The sequence below is a fragment of the Hypoxylon fragiforme genome (genome assembly GCF_022984875.1).
Source record: "Hypoxylon fragiforme strain CBS 206.31 chromosome Unknown GGS25scaffold_5, whole genome shotgun sequence".
In the NCBI taxonomy this organism is placed as follows: Eukaryota; Fungi; Ascomycota; class Sordariomycetes; order Xylariales; family Hypoxylaceae; genus Hypoxylon; species Hypoxylon fragiforme.
The window spans coordinates 165,715-190,219 of NW_026054760.1; the positions used below are offsets into that span (position 1 = coordinate 165,715).

Below are 24,505 nucleotides of genomic sequence, written 5' to 3' on the forward strand. Positions count from 1 at the left end.
CTATTCATTATAGCAAACTGGCCTGTTCATTTATAGCTTTCGACGCCAGCGTATTACCGCATTACCTTGACGAGAACACTACTATTTTAGGTCTATAGAAAAGCTGCTGGTAGCCCCACTCTGTGATCCTCAAATACAGAGAAGCTCTGTTAGGTAGGACGAGACTTTACCTAGGAATTAAGTAGACGTCATGTTCTGCAAAGGCTGGTTGGAGGATTCATCCCATCGTGTTGGTGCGAAGCGAGAAGCACTTTCAGCCACCAGGCCTACTCTCAGCCATGCTTCAGGTCAGGGTGTTGAGCTTTGTCAACTTCGAGCTATTTCATTGTAATTATGCGACCAACGCAGTCAACCTGATATACGGCACTATATATGCGTTAGCTCGAATTTGTGTGGATTCTTGGTTGGATGAACTCACGTTAAAGGACATGCCCATTCCTCCCAACCTAATCATCCTTTTTCTTCTCTCATTGAATGTTACCAACTAATCTGCTGGTACTACCTCAGTACAAATAGAATCAAATCCATCATGCATTCGCTTAAGAGATTAGATCTGCCACATTCATCGGCATCTCATCGATCTGAGTAGAATAGTACACTGCCTAATTGTTAGCACTAAACAATAATTATAAGGTAATGGGACTACTCACATTCGATGTCTCGAAGGATTCGGACATCCTCGCTGGTGACGAAGTTGATAGCGACACCCTTGCGACCGAAACGTCCACTCCTACCAATACGGTGGATGTAATTCTCTCGGTTGCTTGGCAGATCGTAGTTGATGACCAAGCTAACCTGCTGCACATCGATACCACGGGCCCAGACATCGGTCGATATTAAGACTCGGCTGTTTCCCTGTCGGAAGTCCTGCATGATACTGTCTCGTTCCTTCTGAGGCATGTCTCCATGCATACTGCTAACTGTGAAATTCGCCTCCCGCATCTTGTCCGTCAACCAATCGACCTTTCTCCGGGTGTTACAAAAGATAACAGCCTGGGTGATGGTCAAGGTGTCGTACAGATCACAAAGTGTATCGAATTTCCAGTCCTCTTTCTCGACAGCGATGAAGTATTGTTTGAGTCCTTCGAGCGTCAACTCGTCACGCTTGACTAAAATGCGGACGGGATCGGTCATGAACTTTGTAGTCATGTCGAGAACATCGTAAGGGAGTGTAGCTGAAACGACAACGACTTGAGTCGCAGGGGGCAAGTATCGATAGACATCGTAGATCTGCTCTCGGAAACCTTGGTTGAGTAGCTCGTCGGCTTCGTCAAGAACCAGCATCTTGATTTGGCGAGTTCGCAGGTGGCGGCGACGAATCATATCTGCGACTCGACCAGGGGTACCAGAGACAATATGCTGGCCATAGTCAAGCTTTCGGATATCTTCGCCGACATTCGTTCCACCAATGCAGGCATGACACTGGACATTCATGTAATCACCGAGGGCCATGACGACGGATTGGATTTGGGTAGCAAGTTCGCGAGTGGGTGAGAGTACAAGAGCCTGAGTCTCACGGATGGCGGTATCGATAACCTGAAGCATCGAAATGGAGAAGGTAGCTGTTTTTCCGGTACCTGACTGAGCTTGCGCAATGGTATCGCGACCCTTGCAGATCTGGACGATAGCTCGAGATTGGACGGCAGAAGGCGACTCGTAGCCATAGGCATAGATTCCACGAAGGAGGTTTTCTATAGCAATATTATTAGCAATAGGATCATGGTTAGTTTATTCTGTTGGCGACGTAATGAATAGATAATGTCTTACCCTTTAATGACATGGACTCGAAAGTCGGGTGGACAGTAACCTCTTTAGAAGTGGAAAACTCCATCTTCTCGTCGGCGCGACGATCAATGCCACCGCCTTCAGCCATGATGAACTAGAGGGAATCGCAAGTGTATGATAATAAATGTATTTGTGAGTTTGCGGTTTGGTGTGGGTTAAAGAGGTATATTGGAAGAGTTTAGAGGTTTGCAGATTGAGAAGTGAAAAGTGAAATTTAATAATTGACGATTGACAATTATCAGTTAAGAATTATTATAGTTATCGATTCAGGTCAAGAATGAGAAATCGCGGCGCAACTTCCGTTGTAGACGGAAAGAATTTTATGGAGAAGGTTGAGGTGGTAGTAGCTCCAGAGCCCTGCAGTCTTTAACTAACTTAAAGTGCCTACTACAAAGTGCCCAGAGTACCTGGCAGCGTAAAACTCCCACTGTAGCCACTGTGGCAATGAACCTTGTAACGCTACTATGTAGTGGAGAATTTACGTGAATGTCACTGGTGCCAAATCTGTCTTACATCAAAATCAATTTCATTGAAGGCTCTAACTGTAAACGCACCTATTACTAACCTTCATTCTCATCCTCATCCTCATCCTCATCCTCACATTAATACTTACCTAAATCAACATAGCACCTTTTCTCAGTGGATATCTACTTTTCTACACCGAATCTTTCGATTTTTGCTTATTTATCTCGTGAAGGATTGCGCGTAAGCTCATTCCATTCAACATGCTCCTAGAAGAGCAAAGATTCTTGCACGAGGACCTCGAGCGCCTCGAGCAAGGTATCGCCGATCGAATTAGTGATGAGCCCAAACACGTCAGTATTTTGAAGTCGCGTATCCAAAACCAAATCGCTAACTCTTGTATAGATCAGAGATCGCTTAGCGCGAGACCACCACATAGCACAATTTCTTGATCGCATATCATCACAATCTTCCAAGCTACTATCGATATATCGCGACGGAGATGGATCTCGATCACGCGAAATTCAACAAATTGGCAGTGGCGATCCAATGGAGGAGTTCTACAAACAGCTTACTGAAGTGAAAGCATTCCATTCCAAATACCCCAACGAACCCGTCGAAAATCTCGAGCGAGCCTACCGACCAAAGAAAGGCCCAGATGCCGATTCCCAACCCTCTATTGTGGATACTATGTTTACTGGCGAAGAAGCCTACGGCCGTTTCTTCGATCTTCATACCTGCCATGAGCTGTATCTCAACCTTCCCAATGCAAAGAGACTGAGCTACCTGCAATATCTGGATTCATTCGATAACTTCGTGGCTGGTGCTGGTGGGCTGAAGAGGTCTGAGAAGCTGACGGATCAATACTTCAAATACGTTGGCCAGCTTGCTCTGGATCTTGAAACCTTCTTACGAAAGACAAGGCCGCTAGAAAATGTCGACAAGGTTATTGCCGACTTTGATAAGGAGTTTGATGCTGCGTGGGAGAAAGATGACATTGCGGACTGGAAGAATGCGGAATCCAGTGTGAAGGCCAGTGGAACCGAACAACAGCCCTCTACAACTGAAGCAGTATGGTGCAGTGACTGCGAAAAGGAATTCAAAAACCAGAATGTGTACAAAGGCCATCTTTCTGGCAAGAAGCACGTGAGAGCAGCCGCGGAACGGGCGCAACGAGCATCTGGGGAGGCTGGCGACGCGACAGGCGACGCGAATAATGGTGGAGCTCCTACGTATCGATTGAAGGAGCGTGCTATTGCGGAGAGAGAATTCCGCGTGAAGCGTCTTGCCAGTGCCATGAGTACCGAACGAAGCGATACCCGTGTCAACGTCGAGCGAAAACAAGGTATGACGGAACGCGAGAGACAACAAGAATTAGAAAACCTCTTTAGCACCACTACTACCATGATGCAAACCAAGGAGGCTGAGGAGGGCGAAGAGGGAGACGACGAAGATAGAATCTACAACCCGTTGAAGTTACCACTTGCCTGGGACGGTAAGCCCATCCCATTTTGGCTGTACAAGCTACACGGACTTGGCGTCGAATTCCCCTGCGAGATTTGTGGCAACTTTGTATACATGGGACGAAGGGCCTTCGACAAGCATTTCAACGAGGCAAGACATATATATGGCCTAAAGTGTTTAGGAGTCACGAATACTAGTCTCTTCCGAGATATCACGGCAATTGACCAGGCGTTGAGGTTATGGGAGAAGATACAAAAAGATAAACGCAAAGACAAGGTGGATGATGGGAGTGTGGTGCAGATGGAGGATGCCGAAGGCAACGTGATGCCGGAGAAGGTCTATTATGACTTGCAGAAGCAGGGTCTATTGTAAAATTACGGGTGGTGTACTTCTAATATCCAAGAGGCTCTAAAGGTTAGATCGCTTCAAGTTCGTAAATCATCGGTGGCATAAACAGCATGGAGAATAAATAAGAAATCGTGGACATATCACTTTAAGGGGTTCATTCTAGTAGCCACATATCTTAGGTACCTAGTACCTATCTACCTGGGTATGGATATGTAACTAATATCATCAATTGATTGAGTGAGGCCTAGAAATTAGAGTTATTTGTAAAGTTGGCCCGGTCCTCTAATCAATCGCATCGGCAAATGACCGATTGGTGGTCTGTGCACACCCTAGCAGCCTATGTAGTAGACTAGTAGTAAAATATGGAGCTAACAACGTTTGTTGGTTTCTGTGACGTCTCTATACATAGTTAGTTAACTTACTCTCTCCATGTAAATAACAACATTGAAATGCCCCTCCATAGAAACTCAAACTTTTCAACGCTTTCATCTCGAGACTGTACAATACACACATGCAACTTAATCAACTACTAAATCTTATGGATTTTATCTAATGAATATGGACTCTATATCGTATAGATATTCGACTCATATTATTTTTCTAGTTTCTCAGCCTCATATGTAGACGCCAAAATGGACGTTTTATCCAAACCCATCCCTCCGTTATACACAGTCTACATTTTAAGATCAACCGTTCGTTGTACGTCGTTATATATCGGATCAACACCCAACCCACCAAGGCGATTAAAGCAGCATAATGGGGAAGCTACAGGCGGTGCTGCACGGACATCACGAACCACGCTGAGGCCATGGGAGATGGTCGGTCTTGTTTCGGGATTTCCTGGAATGGTAGCGGCTCTGAAGTTTGAGTACGTCTCTTAAGTTGGGGATATTCTATCACATGTAGGCTGACTATTTCTAGATGGGCTCTCAATAACCCTCACATCTCATTGCATATTCCGTCCACATCTCGAATTTCGGCAGCAGCGGGCAGGAAACGTGGCGGCCGTCCAAAGCGTCCACGGCACAGCTTAGTTTCTATCATCTCCAATCTCCACCTACTCCTTGGTGTTCCTAGCTTTTCGAAATGGCCTTTAAACGTCCACTTCTTTGTTGCCGATGCTTTTGAAGAATGGGAAAAGTGGTGCGACTCTATAGACGAGCCTCTTCGAGATACGATTCAAGTTCTTAAAGACTTTGGGCCTCCGCACTCGACCTCGATCAATAGTGAGAGCTCTGGTTATGATACCGAGTCAGACCAGGCCTGGGGTATACATGCCCTCTCGCTTGATTATACACCAATGAAGGAGTATGTGACGAAAACGAAATCCATATATGAGTTTGAGAGGGAGGGGAATTGTGTGGTGTGCAAAGAAGAGCTCGAGGCTGGCAAAGGTCTATATGCAACATGCTCGAATAGTGACTGTGAGGGTACCGGGCATATATCTTGCTGGAGTAAGCATATGCTTGGGAAAAAGGCCGAGGATGACATTCTTCCCATCTCTGGCCACTGCCCACGGTGTAAAGGTGAGGTCGTCTGGAGCGATCTCATGAAAGAAATGAGCCTCAGACTAAGGGGAGAGAAAGAAATAGAAAAACTATTAAAAAAGCCTCGAAAGCGTAAGGCACAAGCTAAATCAAGCACATGATATTATAACTCTCGAATATTTGGGGTTCGCGTTGAGAGTTTCATTTGCATAGGGAGTACCTCCATAGTAGGCAACTATTAGGCGTAAAGGTGGTGGTGCTATAAGAGTTCTAAGGAATGCGACGACAACTGGATATTTCAATTCTCGACAGGGTCCAGTTGCTCTCCCTAAACCATTCTGAAGGTAAATAAACTCAACTTTGTTCTAACAATTCCCTTACTTCCTTTAAAACCAAAATGTTTTTCACTCTATCTCAAACAAGTTGTTGTAACGTGTGTACGACATGAAAAAAAGATGGGCCCCCCGCAAAATAGAAGTCCCTTTTTGGGGATGACGAGACCCAGAACTGTTCAATGCTCGGCTGGACTGGGCCATTTCCAGCTGTGAGTGCTCGCGTGGTGTTCCCGTCATGCAGACCAGGGGGGAGGGGGGGGGGATGTAGACCCATATTTTCAGACGTCACTCTTTTGCCATTGGCTCCTCAGACGACTTTTAGGCCAATACCCCCTGTGAGTTTGCCCGCGATATCAATTCGCTTTTTTTGACGACCTGCCCTGATAATCCTGATAATCCTGATAATCCAACAACAATGGGGGCGCATAACAGGGTTGATCGTAACTCCCGAATTTTCTTAGTTGCATCTAGTGCTCAACGCTAACCAATGTTGATACACCGTTTATATAAGACAATCGTTCGGGTCGAGCTTACCGACACTTGAATAAGCTCCAATGAGGAGAGAAGGGGTGGCACAAAGGAGGGAAAGAAAAAAAATATTCGACAAGCCCCAACCCCCGAATTTATCATCAATTTATCAACCACATGCAACTTGAATATACTTATATGTACGTACCTATAATTGTCAAGATGCATTCGGCGTAATCCATGCAGCATCACCCTAAATCATAGGACGTAGATGACAATGTATACAAATGGTTAGTACGATACGGATTACATTGCAGATTCATTACCATACTAGCATTAATATATGCTCTTATTTTCCCAGCTAACACTGCCGTCGGCTACAATTGCATTCATCGCAGAGTTTTCTTAGTTCTCTTTCCTTTCTATGTTCGTCACATTCTAACTTCTGACAATCGGAGCACGGATCCTTCGGTTTTAATACAGCCCGGAAACACCTCGAGTTTGCGCGCGCAACTACATACATATGTATCTAACCTGGTACTTTTGCGATTACCTACCTAGTAGCTACCTTTGCGATTGCTCCCCTTTATACTGTGCTATACTGTTATACCCCGTCAACAGCCCTGGGTAGCCTAGATCCCTTTCTGAAATATAAAAAACTCCCAACTGCATTTTATCTCATACATGTTGTGTACCGTACATATCTACCTAGTGGGTACATACATAGACATGTGAGCTAACGCGCATGTAATTGATAGTGTGACCGCAATTTAGTAATTTGCCTACCACATACTATGTACATAGTAGGTAGCTCACCCAGCTATATAAAGTTTATGTATCGTACCATTGACCCCATCTTCTCATCGTCTTCGACACTGAGTGTCAGCCTGCATCTTTCCTCCGCCCCCGTCAGCCATATGGCACCTATCAGAGATATATGTCTAGTTCAGTTGTTCGAACTCTAAGGTTGCGGTGTTTGGGGACGGGCGTCGACTATTGAAGCTGATAGTTGAGGTTTGACATCTTAAAATTATACATAACGAACTTATTTCATCCCTTCGTCCCTCATTGAAAAGAAACAAAATGAGCTAGCGTACCAACTCACTTAACAATGTATATGTATCTCTGAATTTGCATATGACTACTACATAATTAGGCGACCACATACCTACCTAGGTACATATCCTCTTGCTCCGCAACTTGCTTAGTTACATATGTAGTATAAGTTCTTTGGGCTAATTAGGGTCGCTGGTTCGGTATCCTTTGAACCTTTGTGATTATAATAACACTATCACATGATACTTTATTTAAGACGGTAGATAGACGCATGGGGCAAATTCATGCGCGCGGGATTGAATCTAAGGTTGGAAGCTTAAGGCATATGGGATGATGTTGGAATGTAAAAATGGAGGTTCGGGTGTTACAAGCGCAGAGGTACTGGTACGGGCAAAAGTATCAAAAGTAACGTTATAACAATTTATAGCAAAAGATTTGCAGATGCCTGGGACTGTGTCAAGTGGGATATTACGAAATGCAAATGTACCCCAAAGTACAGTACGAATGTAGGTACGGCACAAAATAGACCCACTTCTGCTCTTTTAAATGGGTCTGGGCACAAAATCCCGACGACAGCTACGAGTCGCATCCACCCACATTATATCCACTTTGCTACTTCTTTCTCTACTTCTCTTTCCCAGCTTTCTCAAATCTACCGTTAAACCGTGTCCTGCGTGGCTTCCGTTCCGTTTATTTTCAACTCTTGTCCTGCTTTTGCTGCTGCGACCCACCATTCGTACCTACCTATCACCTATCTCCAGACTCCGTTACATACTAACTATCATTATTATGTACAATACATACTATGCATGTACCTACCTACTAAGCTACTAGGGTAGCTATTCGTACCTACCTCTAGAAGCTAACCTTGGAAGTCAGCACTATGTATATGTACTAACCTTGAACGTTATCTTCTCTGTTTTGAACTGCCCAGTGCAACCTTGAACCTCTACATATGCTACATATGTAAAAGAGCCCTGAAGTTTTTGGGCGACTGACCACCCACGTTCCACCATATCCTGCCCTATCCAATCCGACTAGCCCATTCTCCGTTCTACTTTCTTACCTTCAATACTTCCACTTTCTCAACTTACACGCTTTCATACACCTTTCCCATATCACCATTGACTCCTCAAAAACTTCACTTTCAAGTTCCCTTCTTTATTATCATGCAAACCTATTCACTTTAACCTATTCTCCAATTCTCAAAGATTGGAGCTTAGGGTATTCAAGTCACTCATTGAGTGTCATTTCACTTTGAATCCAATATCTGGTTCGGCCCCTTCTAATAATAGTACTGACCCAACAACTTGGAATAATCTGAGTTTGCGCTGTTGTTTGTCTAGGTAAAGCACCAAGTGGCCTAGGTTAACGCAGTTGCATTTTTTCGTTGGCAGGGACGAAGGTTGGGATTTATATTTGATCGCCCCCCCAGACATTACTGTGTACCTGACGCCTCGGACACGGTCCGCGACTTTTCTTCAACTACGACTACAATTACCCAGATCCACCATTTCGCGAATATACTGACGACTTCATCGTCGCCGCGCTTCTCTTCATCCATAATCTCACTTATCATTTTCGGTACTAAGCGGCGGCATTGTCCAAGGTCTTTGTAGGACGCCCATGCGATGCACCTACAGCTCATCCTTGCTGTGACAGCCTCACATTGTGTACCACTTGACGGTGGACGGCCAACATAGCCAACCACTACACTTCAAACTCCGAGGCTTCTAGATTCTCCTCTCTAACCTTCTTAGCAATCCCTAGTGTCACACTCCGGTAGCGAAATCATGGTCTCCACTCCCTCCGCTGGCCATAATGGCGGCGTTGGAGGTTCTAATAGTGCTAATGCTAGTTCGAGAGCATCTCCTGCAGTCAGCAATGTTAACGCCTCTAACCATACCTCTTCAACAACCAATGGGACAAAACCCAGGACACAAGTCAATTCTAACGGATATCATCCCCCGAATCCTCAAATACCTCTCAGCTCGATGCGCAGCGCCCCGTTAGATCTTAGGTCGGTCGAGCGAAGGGGCCAAGCCACCGCGGGACGAGAACCTCCCAAACGAAAGAGGCTATTTGACCTTGAAGAAGCTCCTACCTATCGGCCCACCGAAGACGAATGGAAAGATCCTTTCGAGTATGTCCGCAAAATAACTCCCGAAGCTTCTAAATATGGCATTTGCAAGGTTATTCCGCCCGACTCGTGGAATCCGGACTTCGCAATCGACACCGAAGTAAGTTGATGGGTTGTTGATGAGTCTATCAAGATCGTGTAGCAATGATATTGGGTAGTATATGCTACTTAGTAAATACGATAGGCTAGATCTCCTGGGCTGTGCTGACAATTTATAGAAATTCCATTTTAGGACGCGAAAACAAGAATTGAATTCTGTGGAAGGCAGTAAGTAGTTTTTTTATTCAGTAGCCACCATAACCTCCCAACTATTGTCGTTAACTCCAGTGTACTAGGTACACGGGCGAATCTGAGTTACATGGATGCCCTCAACAAGTTTCACAAGCAACAAGGAACGAACCTCAACCGATGGCCTTTCGTCGATAAGAAGCCTCTTGACCTATACCGATTAAAGAAAGCCGTCGAGTCTCGTGGCGGGTTCGAAAAGGTCTGTAAGACAAAGAAATGGGCTGAGATTGGAAGGGATCTAGGATACAGCGGAAAGATCATGTCTTCACTATCGACATCGCTTAAGAATTCGTTTGATAAATGGCTCACGCCATATGAGAATTACCTACGGCAAGCCAAGCCTGGCGTTTACCAGCAACTTGAGTACGAATATGGTGGTCCGTTAACCCCTAGCCCAGCACCCAGCCCGTTAAAGCGATCAACTGTCAATACTCCGTCAAGCCTAAGGGCCGAATCGCCTGCTCGGCACGCCAGTGACATACTCCAGCAGAGCTTAAATGTTCCGAAGCTGGAGAATGACCGCGACACGATTATGGCTGACACACCTCCGGTCACTTCGCAGCCTACGTCCGGTGGCTTTACAGCTATCAATTCAGGCTTTACACCGGTAAACAGCGGATTCACAAGCGTCAATCGACCTACTCCAACAGATCCGAAAGGTTTCACGCCACCACCAAAGCATCATGGTAGTCCTCTCTTGTCTGCGAAAAATACGCCAGATTTCCGGCCATCTGTGCTCGGTCCTGCTACCTCTTTAAAGCGCCAGCTCAGTTCAGATAGTCTAGACTCAACAAGAAGAGACAATGGGACCGATAAAGATGACTCAGAGAGTGGCAGCAGGAGGAGTAAGCGATTGAAAAAAGGTACGTACATTCTTAGAACCCTTCTGATAATCTGTCATCTTTTTGATTATCGCGACCTTTCCTTTCGTGTCGCATTATTTTATTTGGTCTTTTCGTTATAACATCTTCCTCTATTCCTTGATCGTTTTGATTCGCGCATTCATGTAGTTGCTCTATTTATAGAGTTGCGACGCTGTACTCATCCCGAATGCGTTTAATTATGCATCCCGCCGCATCTCTGTTAACCCCTGGTCTTTGATGCACTCGATGATTGGTCCAACTTCTCGTATCACTAATGCAAACCTGCACCTAGAAACCGTTCCAACCGTTGCTGGATCGCATATGTCGGTGTTCCGACCCTCTGCCCCAAAGATACCATCACCCCGGGACGAATCGTCCAACCCTAGCGAGGTGAGTATCTAGCACATGGATGATATAAGGAGTTAGCACCATTGTCGCGTTTATTAACTATTGTATAGAAATGTGAGGTCTGCGGCAAAGGCGAAGAGTCAGGGTTTATTGCCATATGCGAGTCATGCGACCATGGATACCATGGTACTTGCTTGGATCCCCCTATCAAGCAAAAACCGGCTGGCGAATGGAATTGCCACAGATGCCTTGTCGGAGATGGACAATTCGGCTTTGAGGAAGGCGGATTATATTCGCTGAAGCAATTCCAAGAAAAAGCCGCGGATTTCAAGCAGGGATATTTTGAAAACCGTCTGCCGGTCGACCCAATGCTGAATTGTTCCAGACCAGTAACCGAAGATGATGTGGAGAAGGAATTCTGGAGACTCGTTGCTAGCACGGAAGAAACGGTTGAAGTCGAATACGGCGCAGATATTCATTGCACTACCCATGGTTCCGGTTTCCCGACCGCCGAACGCAACCCATGCGATTCGTACGCTTCCGATCCCTGGAACTTGAATGTTATGCCCTTGCATTCTGAGAGTCTCTTTCGCCATATCAAGACCGATATCTCAGGCATGACCGTTCCTTGGGTGTACGTCGGCATGATATTCTCGACCTTTTGCTGGCACAATGAGGATCACTTCGCGTATTCGGTGAACTATCAGCATTTCGGGGCCACCAAGACATGGTACGGCATTCCTGCTGAAGATACGGAGAAGTTTGAGAATGCTATGAGGGAGGCAGTTCCGGAACTTTTCGAGACGCAACCCGACCTCTTGTTCCAGCTTGTTACTCTTTTAACCCCTGAACATCTTAAGAAAGCAGGCGTCCGCGTCTATGCTCTGGATCAAAGGGCAGGTCAACTGGTAATCACCTTTCCTCAAGCCTATCATGCGGGCTTTAATCACGGATTCAACTTCAACGAAGCTGTGAATTTCGCGCCGTCAGACTGGGAGCCATGTGGGCTTGCTGGTGTAGAGCGGTTACAGCAATTTCGGCGACAACCATGCTTTTCGCACGACGAGCTGCTATGGACAGCGGCGGAAGGAACTAGCTCAGGACTGACAATCCAGACTGCAAAGTGGCTTGCGCCAGCACTCGAGAAAATACACAAACGAGAAATCGAACAGCGAGACGAATTCATTGCGAAGCACCTCGAGGACAATCATAAGCCCTGCGCGCTAAAATCTGAGGATGGAGCTTGCTCTCTTGAATTCGAAGTTGTAGACGAAGATGTTGCCGAGGAAGAGTACCAATGCGCCTATTGCAAGTGTTATGCTTACCTGTCAAGATTCAAGTGTCTCCAATCTGGAAAAGTCCTATGCATTCAGCATGCCGGACAACATGCCTGTTGCGACATGGCCGAATCCGAACGTTTTGCTGGTGATCAGCACAAACTATATTTCCGCAAGACTAACGACGAGCTTAACGAGACATACCACAAGGTAGCTGATAAAGCTAATTTACCGGGGGCTTGGGAAGATAAACTTGAGAAATTGCTTGACGAAGGAGGGAAACCAGCGCTGAAATCGCTGCGAAACCTCCTTAGTGAGGGAGAACGAATACCGTACGACCTCCCCTCCTTGCCAGCGCTCAGGGAATTCGTTGACCGTTGTAACGAGTGGGTCGAAGAGGCGACTAATTATACGGTGCGAAAACAGCAGAACCGCCGTAAAAATGACAAGGTCTGGCAGAGTGGCTTGCGAAAGTCCATCGGCAATTCTTCCCAGGAGCATCGAGAACGCGAGCTCCGACGAGTCGCAAATATCTACCGCCTGATCGATGACGCCGCGCGTATAGGCTTCGATTGCCCCGAGATTCAGCAACTGCAAGAACGTGCCAACGCTATCAGGGCCTTCCAGAAGAATGCCGAGCAGTTCTTAGAGCGCGGTTGCGGTCAAGAATCGATCGAGGAATTGATAGAAGAGGGCCGTGCTTTTAATGTGGATATGCCCGAGCTTGATAAGCTTTCCGAGATCTTAGAGCAGACGAAGTGGAATACTAAAGCCAAGGCGAACAGGGGGATCTTCCTCACCCAGAAAGACGTCAAGGAGTTGCTCGATGAAGGTCGCCGACTAGAAATTGCAGCTTACAACGACAACATGAGATATTTCGGAGACAAGTACCAGGCAGGTATCCAATGGGAGGCCAAAGCGAAGGAACTCATTAACGCCGAGATTGTGCATTACCCTCAGCTCGAAGCCCTCTCAAATCAAGTACAAGTCAACGGGCTGCCCGTAACGTCGGAAACTCTAGATGCGGTCGATCAGATTCTGCATAAGCAGCGAGAAGCTCATCGCCAAATTATTGATCTGACGGAACGGTCAAAAGAGCCTGACTATACGAAAAGACCAAAATACACAGAGGTAGTCGAGATAATGAAAAAGTTAGAAGACCTAAACTCTAAGCCGACTGGAACACTTGATCTGGAAAAAGAACAGAGGCGTCATGAAGATTGGATGCGGAAGGGGAAGAAACTGTTCGGCAAGACGAATGCACCCCTTCACATTCTCAAGTCTCATATGGACTATGTGCTGGAGCGCAATAATGCCTGCTTCGACATTCGTAACGATACGCCTCGTTTACCCGCTGAGCCAGCATCAAGAGCAGCTAGTGAGGAGAGGGATCCCAAGGCGCCCCGTGGTTGGGATCCGAATGACCCGGCTCTGGTAGAAGTATTCTGTATCTGCCGCCGTGTTGAGGCTGGCATGATGATCGAATGCGAACTATGCCATGAATGGTACCATGGGAAATGCCTAAAAATTGCTCGCGGCAAGGTCAAGGAGGATGATAAGTATACCTGCCCGATCTGCGATTGGAGAGTCAAGATTCCTCGGGACGCCGCACGTCCTAAGCTAGAAGACCTCATTGCTTGGCAGGAGGAGATTCCAGGTTTACCCTTCCAACCTGAAGAGGAGGAAGTGCTAAAGAACATAATCGACAATGCACAGAGGTTTAGGATTCACATTCAGGCGTTTTGCAACCCAGTTCTTACGACGGCAACAGAAGTCGACACTCAGCGATTTTATCTACGAAAAATAGAAGGCGCTGAGATCCTGTTGTCTATGGAGACTAACTTTTTCCGTCAGGAGTTGCACAAATGGAGCCCCGTAGCACCCGAGCCGCCACCTGTCCTCGAGGTTTCTAAGAGTACTCGAAAGCCACGGCCGACCAAGTTGCAAAAGATGCTTGCGCAGTATGGTGTAGAAGACCCCGAAGACCTCCCGGAGAATATGAAAAGCAAGGCGAACAGTTTAAAGCGCAAAGCCATGAATGCCGAGGCAGCTGCTGCTGCCGCTGCCGCTGCCATGGGTACAGGATCGTCGGGCTCTGGCCATGTTCCTCCAAACTCAACAAGTCCATCCGCCCATTCGTTTGGCTCTAGCAGTCATCCTTTCTTCCGCAGCCCCCAGCCTTCCACTCCGGCCTTGATAGGCGCTTCTCATGCACACCCACCACAACGGTCCACCTCAGTATCATCTAGCAGGCCCGGGTCGTCCCTTCGACCTGACACTATGGACATGGGTAGCTCTGCGGGTCTCCATCCAGACTTTTTCATGTCTGCTAGTAGCAATGGAGGACCTCGGCTATCCGCTCTAGACCCTGCTATGAGTATAGAAGAGCGGTTACTACGTGGGCCGGAGGATGACTTGAATCTGCACACAGATGTCGGCAAGGATAAGGCGCTTCAAATACTTCGCCTGACTGACACGGGACGTAAAAGAGCTGAGGAGATTTTCGGACCGGATGTATGGAGTCACAGTCGTGATGATGCCGTGTTCACGGGTAGATCTAGCATCGTCCAAGCCCAACAAGAAGATAAAGATGTCGATAAGATGTTTTCGGATCTCACTAATGCCGACGATGACGACGAAACGAAGAGGGAACGGCAACGGGAAAAGGAACGAATGAGTGTCACAGCCGATAGCTTCGAAGCGGAGCGTAACGCGATGGACATGGAAGATTCCGATTAAAAAAGACTGGTCGAAACTTTTCGAAATTACCATTGCGTTGGAAGGCTCATATTTGATTTAACGGATATGGTTGTGCCTGATAATCGATGCAAAATACTTTGCCAGCATGAGGTCTTCTAGGATTGGCGTATGAGCCATGAAACATTGCCACGGCGTACTGGGTTGTGTCTATTTGCTTCATTCATCGTCGCAATACAAAAGCAGGCATGTGAGGGAGGTTGCTACGCATCACATATAGAGGCGTTATTACGGTTTAGGTTGCAAACGAAAATTTCCATTCACCATGTACTACTACGAGCCCATCTCGAGCTTGAAGAATTCCGATTGCACAACAATGCATTAGATAGGCGTTTTTGTTCAGGTCACAATACGGTATACCTCGGTCGATTTCAATGGAAAGGGATTAGGAGGAGGGACCGATACCTTATTTTGCTTGCTTTACCCTGCCTGCCTATCAGGTAACTAGGTAGATAGCTATTTGAATTACGAAGCTAGCTATTATTTATTCAAAGTTCTTGTCATGGCCTGTGAAGTGATTGCTTGACTGATGATGATAACTACGTAGTTGGGCTGGTAGGGTGAGTGCTCTCCCTGGGTCGGGTAGCGTTCCTTGTGGGTGTTCCTATGACTTATCACCCCTATTTGGGTTAAAGGGGTAATGATACTAACCAGGCACCGTAGCGGGAAACCCCTATCCGTTAGAATCATTCTAAACTAGATGGAATAAATCCATGCATTCCAATGATTTGATTATGGAGAGGTCATTCTTCTATCAAGGATGATTCTTGATAAGTTGGAAAACAATGGCCAGTCCAATTGTGTGGGTAAAGATATTCTGAAAATAAGAATAACTCCCCTTTAAGAATAAATCCAAAAATACCCGTTTTCCCGTTATGGTAGGTACCCATCTGAATTAGTGGCCGCCCCGGACTAATGTGCGCTGGACATGATATTACTTGGAGGAGACAGCGGGAACAGTTAAAATATGATCGTGTATGCCTTTTGTGGTTGGACTAGTAGGATACCGACTTTGGAACGGACGTGATCATGTCCCTCCCGCTCATAGGAGCAGAAATCCATGTCAATGGTAGAATGACTATACACGCCGCATACCCATAGGTAGGGAGGTCGCGAGGGTAGGTCTTTCCTCCTCGTCATGGCCCCGGATATACTAGCCAACCCCTAATATAGTCCAGATTAGACGCTTGATACGGGTTATCCGCACCTGCGAGGAACTGGGTTGAGCTCTGCGCATCTGTAAACGAGACCACCGAACACCTTGACAGCTGGATATTCGTACGCTACCAAGGTAGACACCCAGCTACTGCCCTTCCTGTCCTTGACAACAACATAAAAGTCGCCGTTCCGAAAGATGATGCGGAGTATCTGATACTACGTATGAAGGCCGGGCGGCCTTGAGTCCCTCTCTTGGGTTTGGGCGATGCGTATAGCGTTCTATCGACTTAATAGAGCGTGAATACCTAGTAGGCGCTGGCGAAACTAGCAGAAGTACATAGTATACCGATGCGTGGAAGGACAGAGCCTTGCCGTTGAGTGGTTAGCTATCCTCGCTACTATGCGTTATTGGGGAAGGTGTTAGTTCACTGGGCTCGCTGGGTATATCATTGACTGCTAGGTTAGATGAGTCTGCCATGCGGGACTCGCGCTTGGAGACACGAGGCTGTTACCAACGGAAGCCGTGCAGGGAAAGCTTCTGAAAGGGTTACGCCCATGAATCTGGCAGATACATGAGTATAAATCTATGTACGATCGAGGCTGACAGTTGTGTCCGTTGGTTTCTGCGTTTGTCTATCAGCTAGTTGTCTCGTCAAGAGTGCTCGTCCAACCCAAGAAGCGGCAGAAAGGGGGAGCGGCTACCAAGCGTGTTCAATCAAGAGCATACTCACATAAGCATTTCTCTTCTAACTCCCGAGAACAAGTCACTCTGTAATTGTCGCCACTATTTTGTTGGGGCATTTCCCATAATTTAAGGTCTTGCATCGGGTGAAATCGAGCATACCTACAGCAGCGGCGCAGTAGCTACCTGGGTACGTAGGCGCTAGGGGTTGCAATGAGAACGATAACACCTACCTTATATTATAAGGCATCATGACATCTGAACCAGGATTATTCTCACTCGGCAAGCTCGTAGTTCACAACGACACGAGGATATCCTACAGATCAGGTGCGGTGACAGGTGGCAGATAGCAGATGTAGGGTAAATCCGACCGAAGACGTAGATCGCGCCCGTGCCGGGTAGCGCCTCCGGGCGGGGCTTCCCTGTACAGGACGTCGGACTGGAGTGTTCCAGGGTGACGGCTGTAAGGATTTAGACGCGCCATGTGCTCTTCTATCTAGCTGCTGAGCTGAGGCTAACTCTTCTTATAACTCCTGGCAGACACCTTACCTAAGGACGCCATCTGGAAGCTCACTCTCAGCCCCGCAGAGCAGTAGTTAGTCCTCGTCTCCTGATTCTCCTAGCTCATGTTATACGCGACCAGAACTCAGCCGCGGCCAGGCCACTGATACTGTAGCTCTTGAGATCGTACCGTACCTACACGCTTTCATAACCCTCGAAGTGTCTTACCCTGTACCCGGCAGGCTGTGTAGGCCTCGGCTTACAGGGTGTTCCGTGCCCGACTGGGAGCGACCTTCACGACCAAGAAACGGCAACGCCAGTAGAATGGCGTTCTCGTTGTCTTCTCAGATCACTTCACACCCTTTCTCCGCCCGCGAGGACACCAGCCATGTGCTACAGCTCGTCCTGGGGTGAGATGGGATGCGAGGGGGGAAGATGTGGAAGAACCTCTGCGTAAGGAGCGGAAGAAGAATATCACGATACCTACGTGATAAGGAGAGGGTAGGCAAGGGAAAGGAAAGGGGAAAGAAGAAATAGGATTGGGCAGGCTAGGTATAGTTATTTCGGTGTGGGCCATTCGTATCAACAATATCCCCTGTACCGGGGGCTAGATAGACCAAAGACGGTTACTGCATGTATATCTAGCCTTCATAGCCTGCGGGGAGACGCTAGAGATCTTTGCACAACAATGATAGTGTTCTACGTCTTGTAAACTCCGCCTCATAATCGTTTTCCAGGTTTCCGAAGGGCAGAAGGCATGCTATGATGCCGAGGAAAGGACCGCGCGTTCAGGAACTTGTCTAGAGTGCCAGCGAAGAATGTAGGCGAGAGGTCGTGCGGAGGTGAGACCGCCTCTTGTCATAAAAGACAGGTTGTTTGACAGGCTGTTGCGTTCGCGCAAGGGCTACCATAACATGAGATAAGCTATCTATGGCTTTGCCGGACATGTGATTTGGTATCTGCTCTGCATTCGCGAAGAAACTATCGCAGTGTCGTGAACGTAGACACACGTAAGGTCTCTAGTAACGCGCTGCTTCAAGCAACTCAGGGTTCGGACCAACCCAACTACATCTCCGACCCCCTCTGGTGTAGTTGGGTTGGTTATAATACACGACCACCTCCGGTGTAGTGTATACACGACCCCCTCTGGTGTATTACACTTACGAAAATTGCTGGTGTACATTAAAAGCGGGGCAAAAGCGCTCGCAAAATGAGGCTATTTTACCTACCTAAAGTATCATCTCGTGATAAAGTTTGGTGTTTTGGCTATGACGTAATTGCCAACCTGTTGAAGGTATCGCGAGCGCCACTGTCGCCATAAATGAAGATATCATTGTAAATGAAGATATCATTGATGATGATTGAAAATGATTGTTTAATGGGCAGATGCTTAGGCTTATATATGACAAGAAGGGAGGTTTACTGATTAGAAAGACCTGAAAGGGCTTGAGTGTTTGATTTTTGTGATTGGCTAATTTAATCAAAAAGGAACGGGCGTTGAATATCAAACGCGTTGAATATCAGACGCGTTGAATATTAAACATTAAACGCGTTGAATACAATCAGTAAGTGGGACTTTTCAGAAATTTGAGGGCAAATCTCACGATATTTCCTTAGGTCTCGGGCCATCCCAGCCTTCTTTTAATATTTCAGCCTTACTGTTAGTGTTTACACCAAAAATACTAGTAAACACTAACAGTGGCTGTGCCCTGTGGCTTGGGTGGCTGGTATCCACTATAAATACACGTTATTACACCCAATCCAACTACACGGGACATAAAAGTGTAATTGGGTGGATTTAGAAAGTGGGTCTGGTGTAGTTGGATTGGGTTGGATGTAATACACTTGGTGTACACCGGTGTAATAGCGTGTAGTTGGTCCGAACCCTGAAGCAACTCTTAGCCTCTCCATGATATCAGCATCAAATACGTGCACCGGGGATTACCAGTTCAAGATATCCAAGACCATAGATGTAGAACATAGTCAAGCCTTGCTTTATACGGGTCCAGGGTCCTGGTGAACAAGGAAACCACCAAAACTAGCGTCGATCTGAGCCGTATTCCGATGCCTCTGTCTTCGGGGGAACGGGCTGCAAGTTTTCCGTATCCTTCTGAGGCCCCAATAGATAACACGATGCCCGAGGTCATCAGGCTTAGCAGTCGGCCCTTAGCGATGGACGTGTATCTGGGACATAATTACACCTGAACGCGCATCGCCGTTGTTCTTGAGTCCGAGGCTTGGGATAGACGAAAACAACACGCTGGCAGAGAAAATGCGCGAATCAGCAAACCATGCATTTAAAGGAGCCGATAGAGAGACTGATGTTGCTGGTGTGCTAGGTGTGCCTGCTATAGAGGGCGATAACTTGAAGTTGTATATCCCGCCGAGACCCGTTCGCGCTCATGTTGCCGTGACAAAGCATGTGTGTGTTGCTGGATACGTTCATTTCTACTAAGTGTTTCGGTTTCATATGACCGTGCTACAATATCTGGCAACACACATATCTAACGCCAACTACTACTTACCCAGGGAAGGGTGGATGCTCTCCTTTCCGTAGTATTGGGCGACTTGGTGGGCAATTTACGAGCAACATCGGCAGTTGGAATTATAATTACATACCTACCTGGATATACTATTGATGCGGCGATGACTATTGAAGAAAAAAGATTCTTCATTAGCCATTCAATATCGACACTTCACACTGCCAATTGTCAAGATGCACAAGTGGTGATTATTAATACGAACACCATTTCATTTGTCAGCCAGCTGGCAATTTATTGTGGGGACACGAATAGGGGTTAGTAAAATAGGGGCTAAATGAAATAGGGGTTGATAAGATAGGGGCTAAAAAGGGGCTGATATAAACATTCCATTACTAGAGTATGACAACTATTATAATGTCAAATTGTAATCATAATCTATCAACCTATTCATGAAGCATCACATATAATGCATTCGACAATTGTATAGCAATCTTATATTTCACCCCTTTTAATTCACCACCATCCGGCCTTTGTTTGCATTGAGAGGTCTAATCCATATTTCTTAATACTTATTTTTGATTCATGCCTACCTGTCAATGGCGCAAATCAACTCAGATGGTGGCATTTTAGACTCTCCATAGCCCACTCGTCTAAACTCCCAATGGAGTTATGCCAGCTAACGTGAGGCCGATTCCGTCCTATCAAACCTCCCACATGATCGAAGATTATCATCAACTTTCTTTCTCGCGAGACTCTATGGTAGAGGCTGTCGATTCTTGACGATTAAATGGATTGTTTATCCTGGAAAGTGTGTCAAGCATAACTTGCATCATCTCCGACACTGATTGAGCAGCTGATTGCGTTCCTTGGGGCATTCGAGTTAGTTGTAACTGAGGAATCCCAGGGACTTCAAAGGCAAGGTTATGACGTGTGTCGGGATGGACCAGAATGAACCAGCATCCATGTTTCAAATCGAATTTGGACGTAGGTAGAACCAATCCTTGGATAAGACAAATGTGTGTGCAAACCTCCCAGCAGAGGCATGTTAGTGCCACGCAGACAACCCCAAATCTATCCTCACCCAAGTCCCCGAAGACTTAATGGGATGTCTTTGATGCCAGCCTCTTTGCTGTTAAAAACAGGTGTCTTCGATCAATAACCCTCTAGAAACGTCCTCCGGGTTGACTTCCAAGTTCGGAGACACACCGCGATCCACTGGAAGTCTCCAGCTTACTCAGTCCGAATCCTTTTTTGGCGGTCGTGACAAACTGCGTGTATCTTCGGGTCCCGAAAGACCGTAATTGCTTTTGGAGGATATAATCTCGCAGGTCTACCGCGTCGGTGACGGAGGTCGATTAGGTATTGAGATACCTACGTGTGTTGGTCTTTGGTATCTGGCCGAGCAGTTTCCACTCGACGGCCTCTTCATCTTCCTCGTATTCACCCTTTTCATGCTCCAGCGCGGAATTCAATCTCAATTCCTCCAGAGTCAACGGGTGTTGCTTGTGATGTTGGGCCCAAACCAATCACTACAAACTAGCGCCGACGTCAGTGACTCATTCATCATATTTACGCTGTCTGTATCGTCCCAGGGGATGGCATTGCTGGATAGTGTGCTTCGGAACTGTAAAGCCACATTGGCTACTTGCGCAATGTTGTGATATAAGGATGTCAAGTTGCTATGGTTTGAGGAAATCTATGCCCAGGATAACAATAGGGATCTGCTTGAAGGTAGAAAAGGTAACACTATGCGGTGGTGATCATTGGATCCATGAACGGTGATAGAAGAATCGATTTCGTCTAATTGTTCTATATACTATGTTTTGCAACCTACTCCGATAGCTCGGTTGCCCAGTGGTTGAAGTGCGACAACGTTTTCTGTGGCATTCATTCAAGAGACTCAACTTTTGTCGTCAAGTGGGAGCCATCGGACGAGACTTGCGATGAGAAACAATTCTTGAAGAGCTCTTGCAACGATTTCCAGTCGGTGCGTTTGCACGATGCCAATTTTCGATACCAATTGCGTGGTCTACCCCGCAACCCCGCCGAAGTAAGATCGACGTCTTCCTCCACATTGTTTGCACAATATCTTGCCTCTAGCAAGATATCGTCACGATAGCCTTGGGAATCACCACCCTGCAATCATTTGAATGCTATCATTTTCCCTGTTGTCAAAGCCATCTTGCCGGCATGGCTTGCATCGTTTGTCAGTGTTACACACTTCTGATCTGAAGATCGGCCTTCGGACAACTTGTGCAATTGGTTCTGGCTTGGCCTCTTTCTAAATGGTAAGAACAGGGTTGGCTGCTTCATCCATTCCAACTTTCCTTTGCTTTGCATGGCGTCGAATGTCGTGTCGAGGAATTTACGATCCTCTGTGCCGAGAGGATATGCTGATCCCGGTCTAAACTTGTCTTGCCAGTCGTCGACCTGTATGGCGTTCTTAGCACACACAGTTCTTATGTAATGCCATGTGCATTTATCCGCAAGATTCTATCATATATAGAGTATAATAGAGTCGCCTCGTATTTTCCAGTTAGGTGCGTATCTCTTTGGATGATGGATATCCATAAGACACTAGATCGACTCATTGAATATCTCTGAGAATTCGGGAAGACCAAATATTGTAGGGTTTAAACGCAACCTTCAGTCTGCTCTGAGTTTCCCTCGATTTGCCCAGGACTGTCTCGTTGTCTTAGACAAGAGCTTGTGCTGGTGTCGGAGATGGAAAGTCGGTTTACTCAATGAGTAAGATATGGGTTACCTATAGGCGCTAGTTGATAAGAAAATGTAAATGCGTAGATACACCGGGTCTTCTAGACCGCTGAGCGGTTCGTCTGCTTTCGAGACTTTAGTTCCCCGATGATCTTGGCAAGACGGGAATCTTTGCTGTATTCGGCGACGATGGCTTCTTTTTCGGCATCATCCATACGCGCGTAGGTCTCAGCTGTGTATCCGAAATCCGGTGGTAGGGGTGAGGAATGTTCGGCACTGTCGCCGTCCTCTATATCGAAGCTATATCCGTATTGTCCGGCATCGGCGGGTGTAGGGCGTCCTGGATCGGGCATAGGTGGTGTATGGTGGTGGGAAGTATAACCAAAATCATCAATAATGTCGTCCAGCACGTTCTCCGTCTGCTTAGCCGCCTCCTTCTCATCGTCGGGGCTGGGAAGCGTCGGTAGACGGGACAGTGCGTCCGGAACTAAATTCAGTCGGCCGGGGATGTATCGGATGTCCAAAGAAAACTGTGATAAGTATGTAGACGCTAGCATGAGTCGGGTGTTTAGTTTAGCTAAATCGACTGAGCGTAAGGTGCTCTGGTTTACCACGCCACGGGTGGACTTGTGGTCCGTCAGCACCACGACGGGGTGTTCACACGATTGGACCTGCACCCGGAGAGATACCTCCGTGTTGGATAGATAAGGTCTATACAAGTGGTCACTAGAGATTGGATAGGAGGTGGCGTAGTGGGTTGTGCTGTTCATTTAGCTACGTCTTTATTCATCGAAGGGAGAATGAGAATGTATAAGAGTCCCGGGTACGGTTCCTGGCTCTGGGCTTATCTTCGCCTAGCGTCGTAGATATGTGCTGTCCTGGACGGTTCTCAAGTATATAGCTCTCTTGCGACCCAGTCTTATTGGCCAGCTTCCTCATCCAACCCTGGAGCTACTGCTTTATGGGCTGAACGAGGTGTGCATATTGTATCAATACCCGCTCGAGTGCGGCTGCTGGCCGAGAGACTGATCGAAGTTCCAAATTAATGGAAATGACTGGAATTGCTCGTCGTTCGATGAGGCGGGAAGTTGGGGTGGGCACGCGTTCCCAAACCATGTCGTTTCCTGAGTGGATGAATTCGGAGCAGGAGGTGTTGGGAGCTTGTTGCCTCCTTGTTCGGTTATATGACTCATCATCTCATAGGTTGGCTGAGGCATCGATGTTAAATGGGTCTGTGGCTGGCTGTTAACAGTTGCCCATGTACTCGAAGCTGCTGGCTTAGAAGCGCAGTACCGCGCAGCAGACTCGGTATGCTGCTCGGCCATACCAGCTGAGGCCATCTTATTCTCAGCCAGCATCTTCCACGCCTCGCAATGCTGCTGAGAATTCATCAGCATCTGTCTCAGTTGGAGGACCTCTTGCTTGGATCCCTGGAGCTCCAATTCCAAGGATCCGACCCGTTCCTGAGAGTCCTCAAACTGCTTCCGGAGAGTTGTCTTCCGTCGCTCCTTGCCGAAGCGCGAGACCTCGCCTTGCATTTTGGCGACGTGCTCTTTGGCCTGTTGGAGGGCATGTCTGCAGAGCGCCTGCTCCTCTCTGTTCTTCTCTATGCCACTCTTTACCATGTCACGAAGTTCAACCACCATCTTCTCAAGCTCTTGATTGCGAGCCTGAGTCTGGCGGAGCTCCCGCTCCATGTCCGTGGGAGGGGGAGCTGAAGGAGGAGCTGAAGGAGGAGCTGAAGGAGGAGCTGAAGGAGGAGCTGAAGGAGGAGCTGAGGTGGAAGGCTGTGATTGATTTGCGGCCTTCGCCATTTTGGCGGGCTGGGGGAAGCTTCCGGAGAAAGCGCGCTTCATTTTGTTAGGTGTTAGAAGTGAGGGGTAAATAG

The 24,505-nt window shown here is 47.2% G+C and overlaps 4 protein-coding genes across 4 annotated transcripts; 3 read left to right on the forward strand and 1 right to left on the reverse strand.

Moving 5' to 3' along the window:
* Positions 1 to 539: 539 nt before the first annotated feature.
* Positions 540 to 1,873, reverse strand: GGS25DRAFT_514156 (ATP-dependent RNA helicase FAL1; the record flags this gene model as incomplete). The annotated part of the gene is made up of 3 exons (XM_049262961.1): positions 540 to 598; positions 651 to 1,691; positions 1,768 to 1,873. The coding sequence occupies 3 exons, from the start codon at positions 1,871 to 1,873 to the stop codon at positions 540 to 542; spliced, it is 1,206 nt and encodes a 401-aa protein (XP_049116236.1).
* Positions 1,874 to 2,385: 512 nt separating this feature from the next.
* GGS25DRAFT_488896 (uncharacterized protein) lies at positions 2,386 to 4,314 on the forward strand. The gene is made up of 2 exons (XM_049260857.1): positions 2,386 to 2,600; positions 2,653 to 4,314. Exons 1-2 carry the CDS (start codon positions 2,511 to 2,513, stop codon positions 4,081 to 4,083), a joined length of 1,521 nt encoding a protein of 506 aa, XP_049116237.1. The 5' UTR covers positions 2,386 to 2,510; the 3' UTR covers positions 4,084 to 4,314.
* A 377-nt stretch (positions 4,315 to 4,691) lies between these two features.
* GGS25DRAFT_514158 (uncharacterized protein) lies at positions 4,692 to 5,707 on the forward strand (the record flags this gene model as incomplete). Its single annotated transcript, XM_049262962.1, has 2 exons — positions 4,692 to 4,927; positions 4,981 to 5,707. 2 exons carry the CDS (start codon positions 4,692 to 4,694, stop codon positions 5,705 to 5,707), a joined length of 963 nt encoding a protein of 320 aa, XP_049116238.1.
* Positions 5,708 to 8,774: 3,067 nt separating this feature from the next.
* GGS25DRAFT_261315 (PLU-1-like protein) lies at positions 8,775 to 15,583 on the forward strand. Its single transcript, XM_049257294.1, has 5 exons — positions 8,775 to 9,645; positions 9,764 to 9,812; positions 9,881 to 10,696; positions 10,989 to 11,086; positions 11,155 to 15,583. Exons 1-5 carry the CDS (start codon positions 9,199 to 9,201, stop codon positions 15,058 to 15,060), a joined length of 5,316 nt encoding a protein of 1,771 aa, XP_049116239.1. The 5' UTR covers positions 8,775 to 9,198; the 3' UTR covers positions 15,061 to 15,583.
* The last annotated feature ends 8,922 nt before the right edge of the window (positions 15,584 to 24,505 follow it).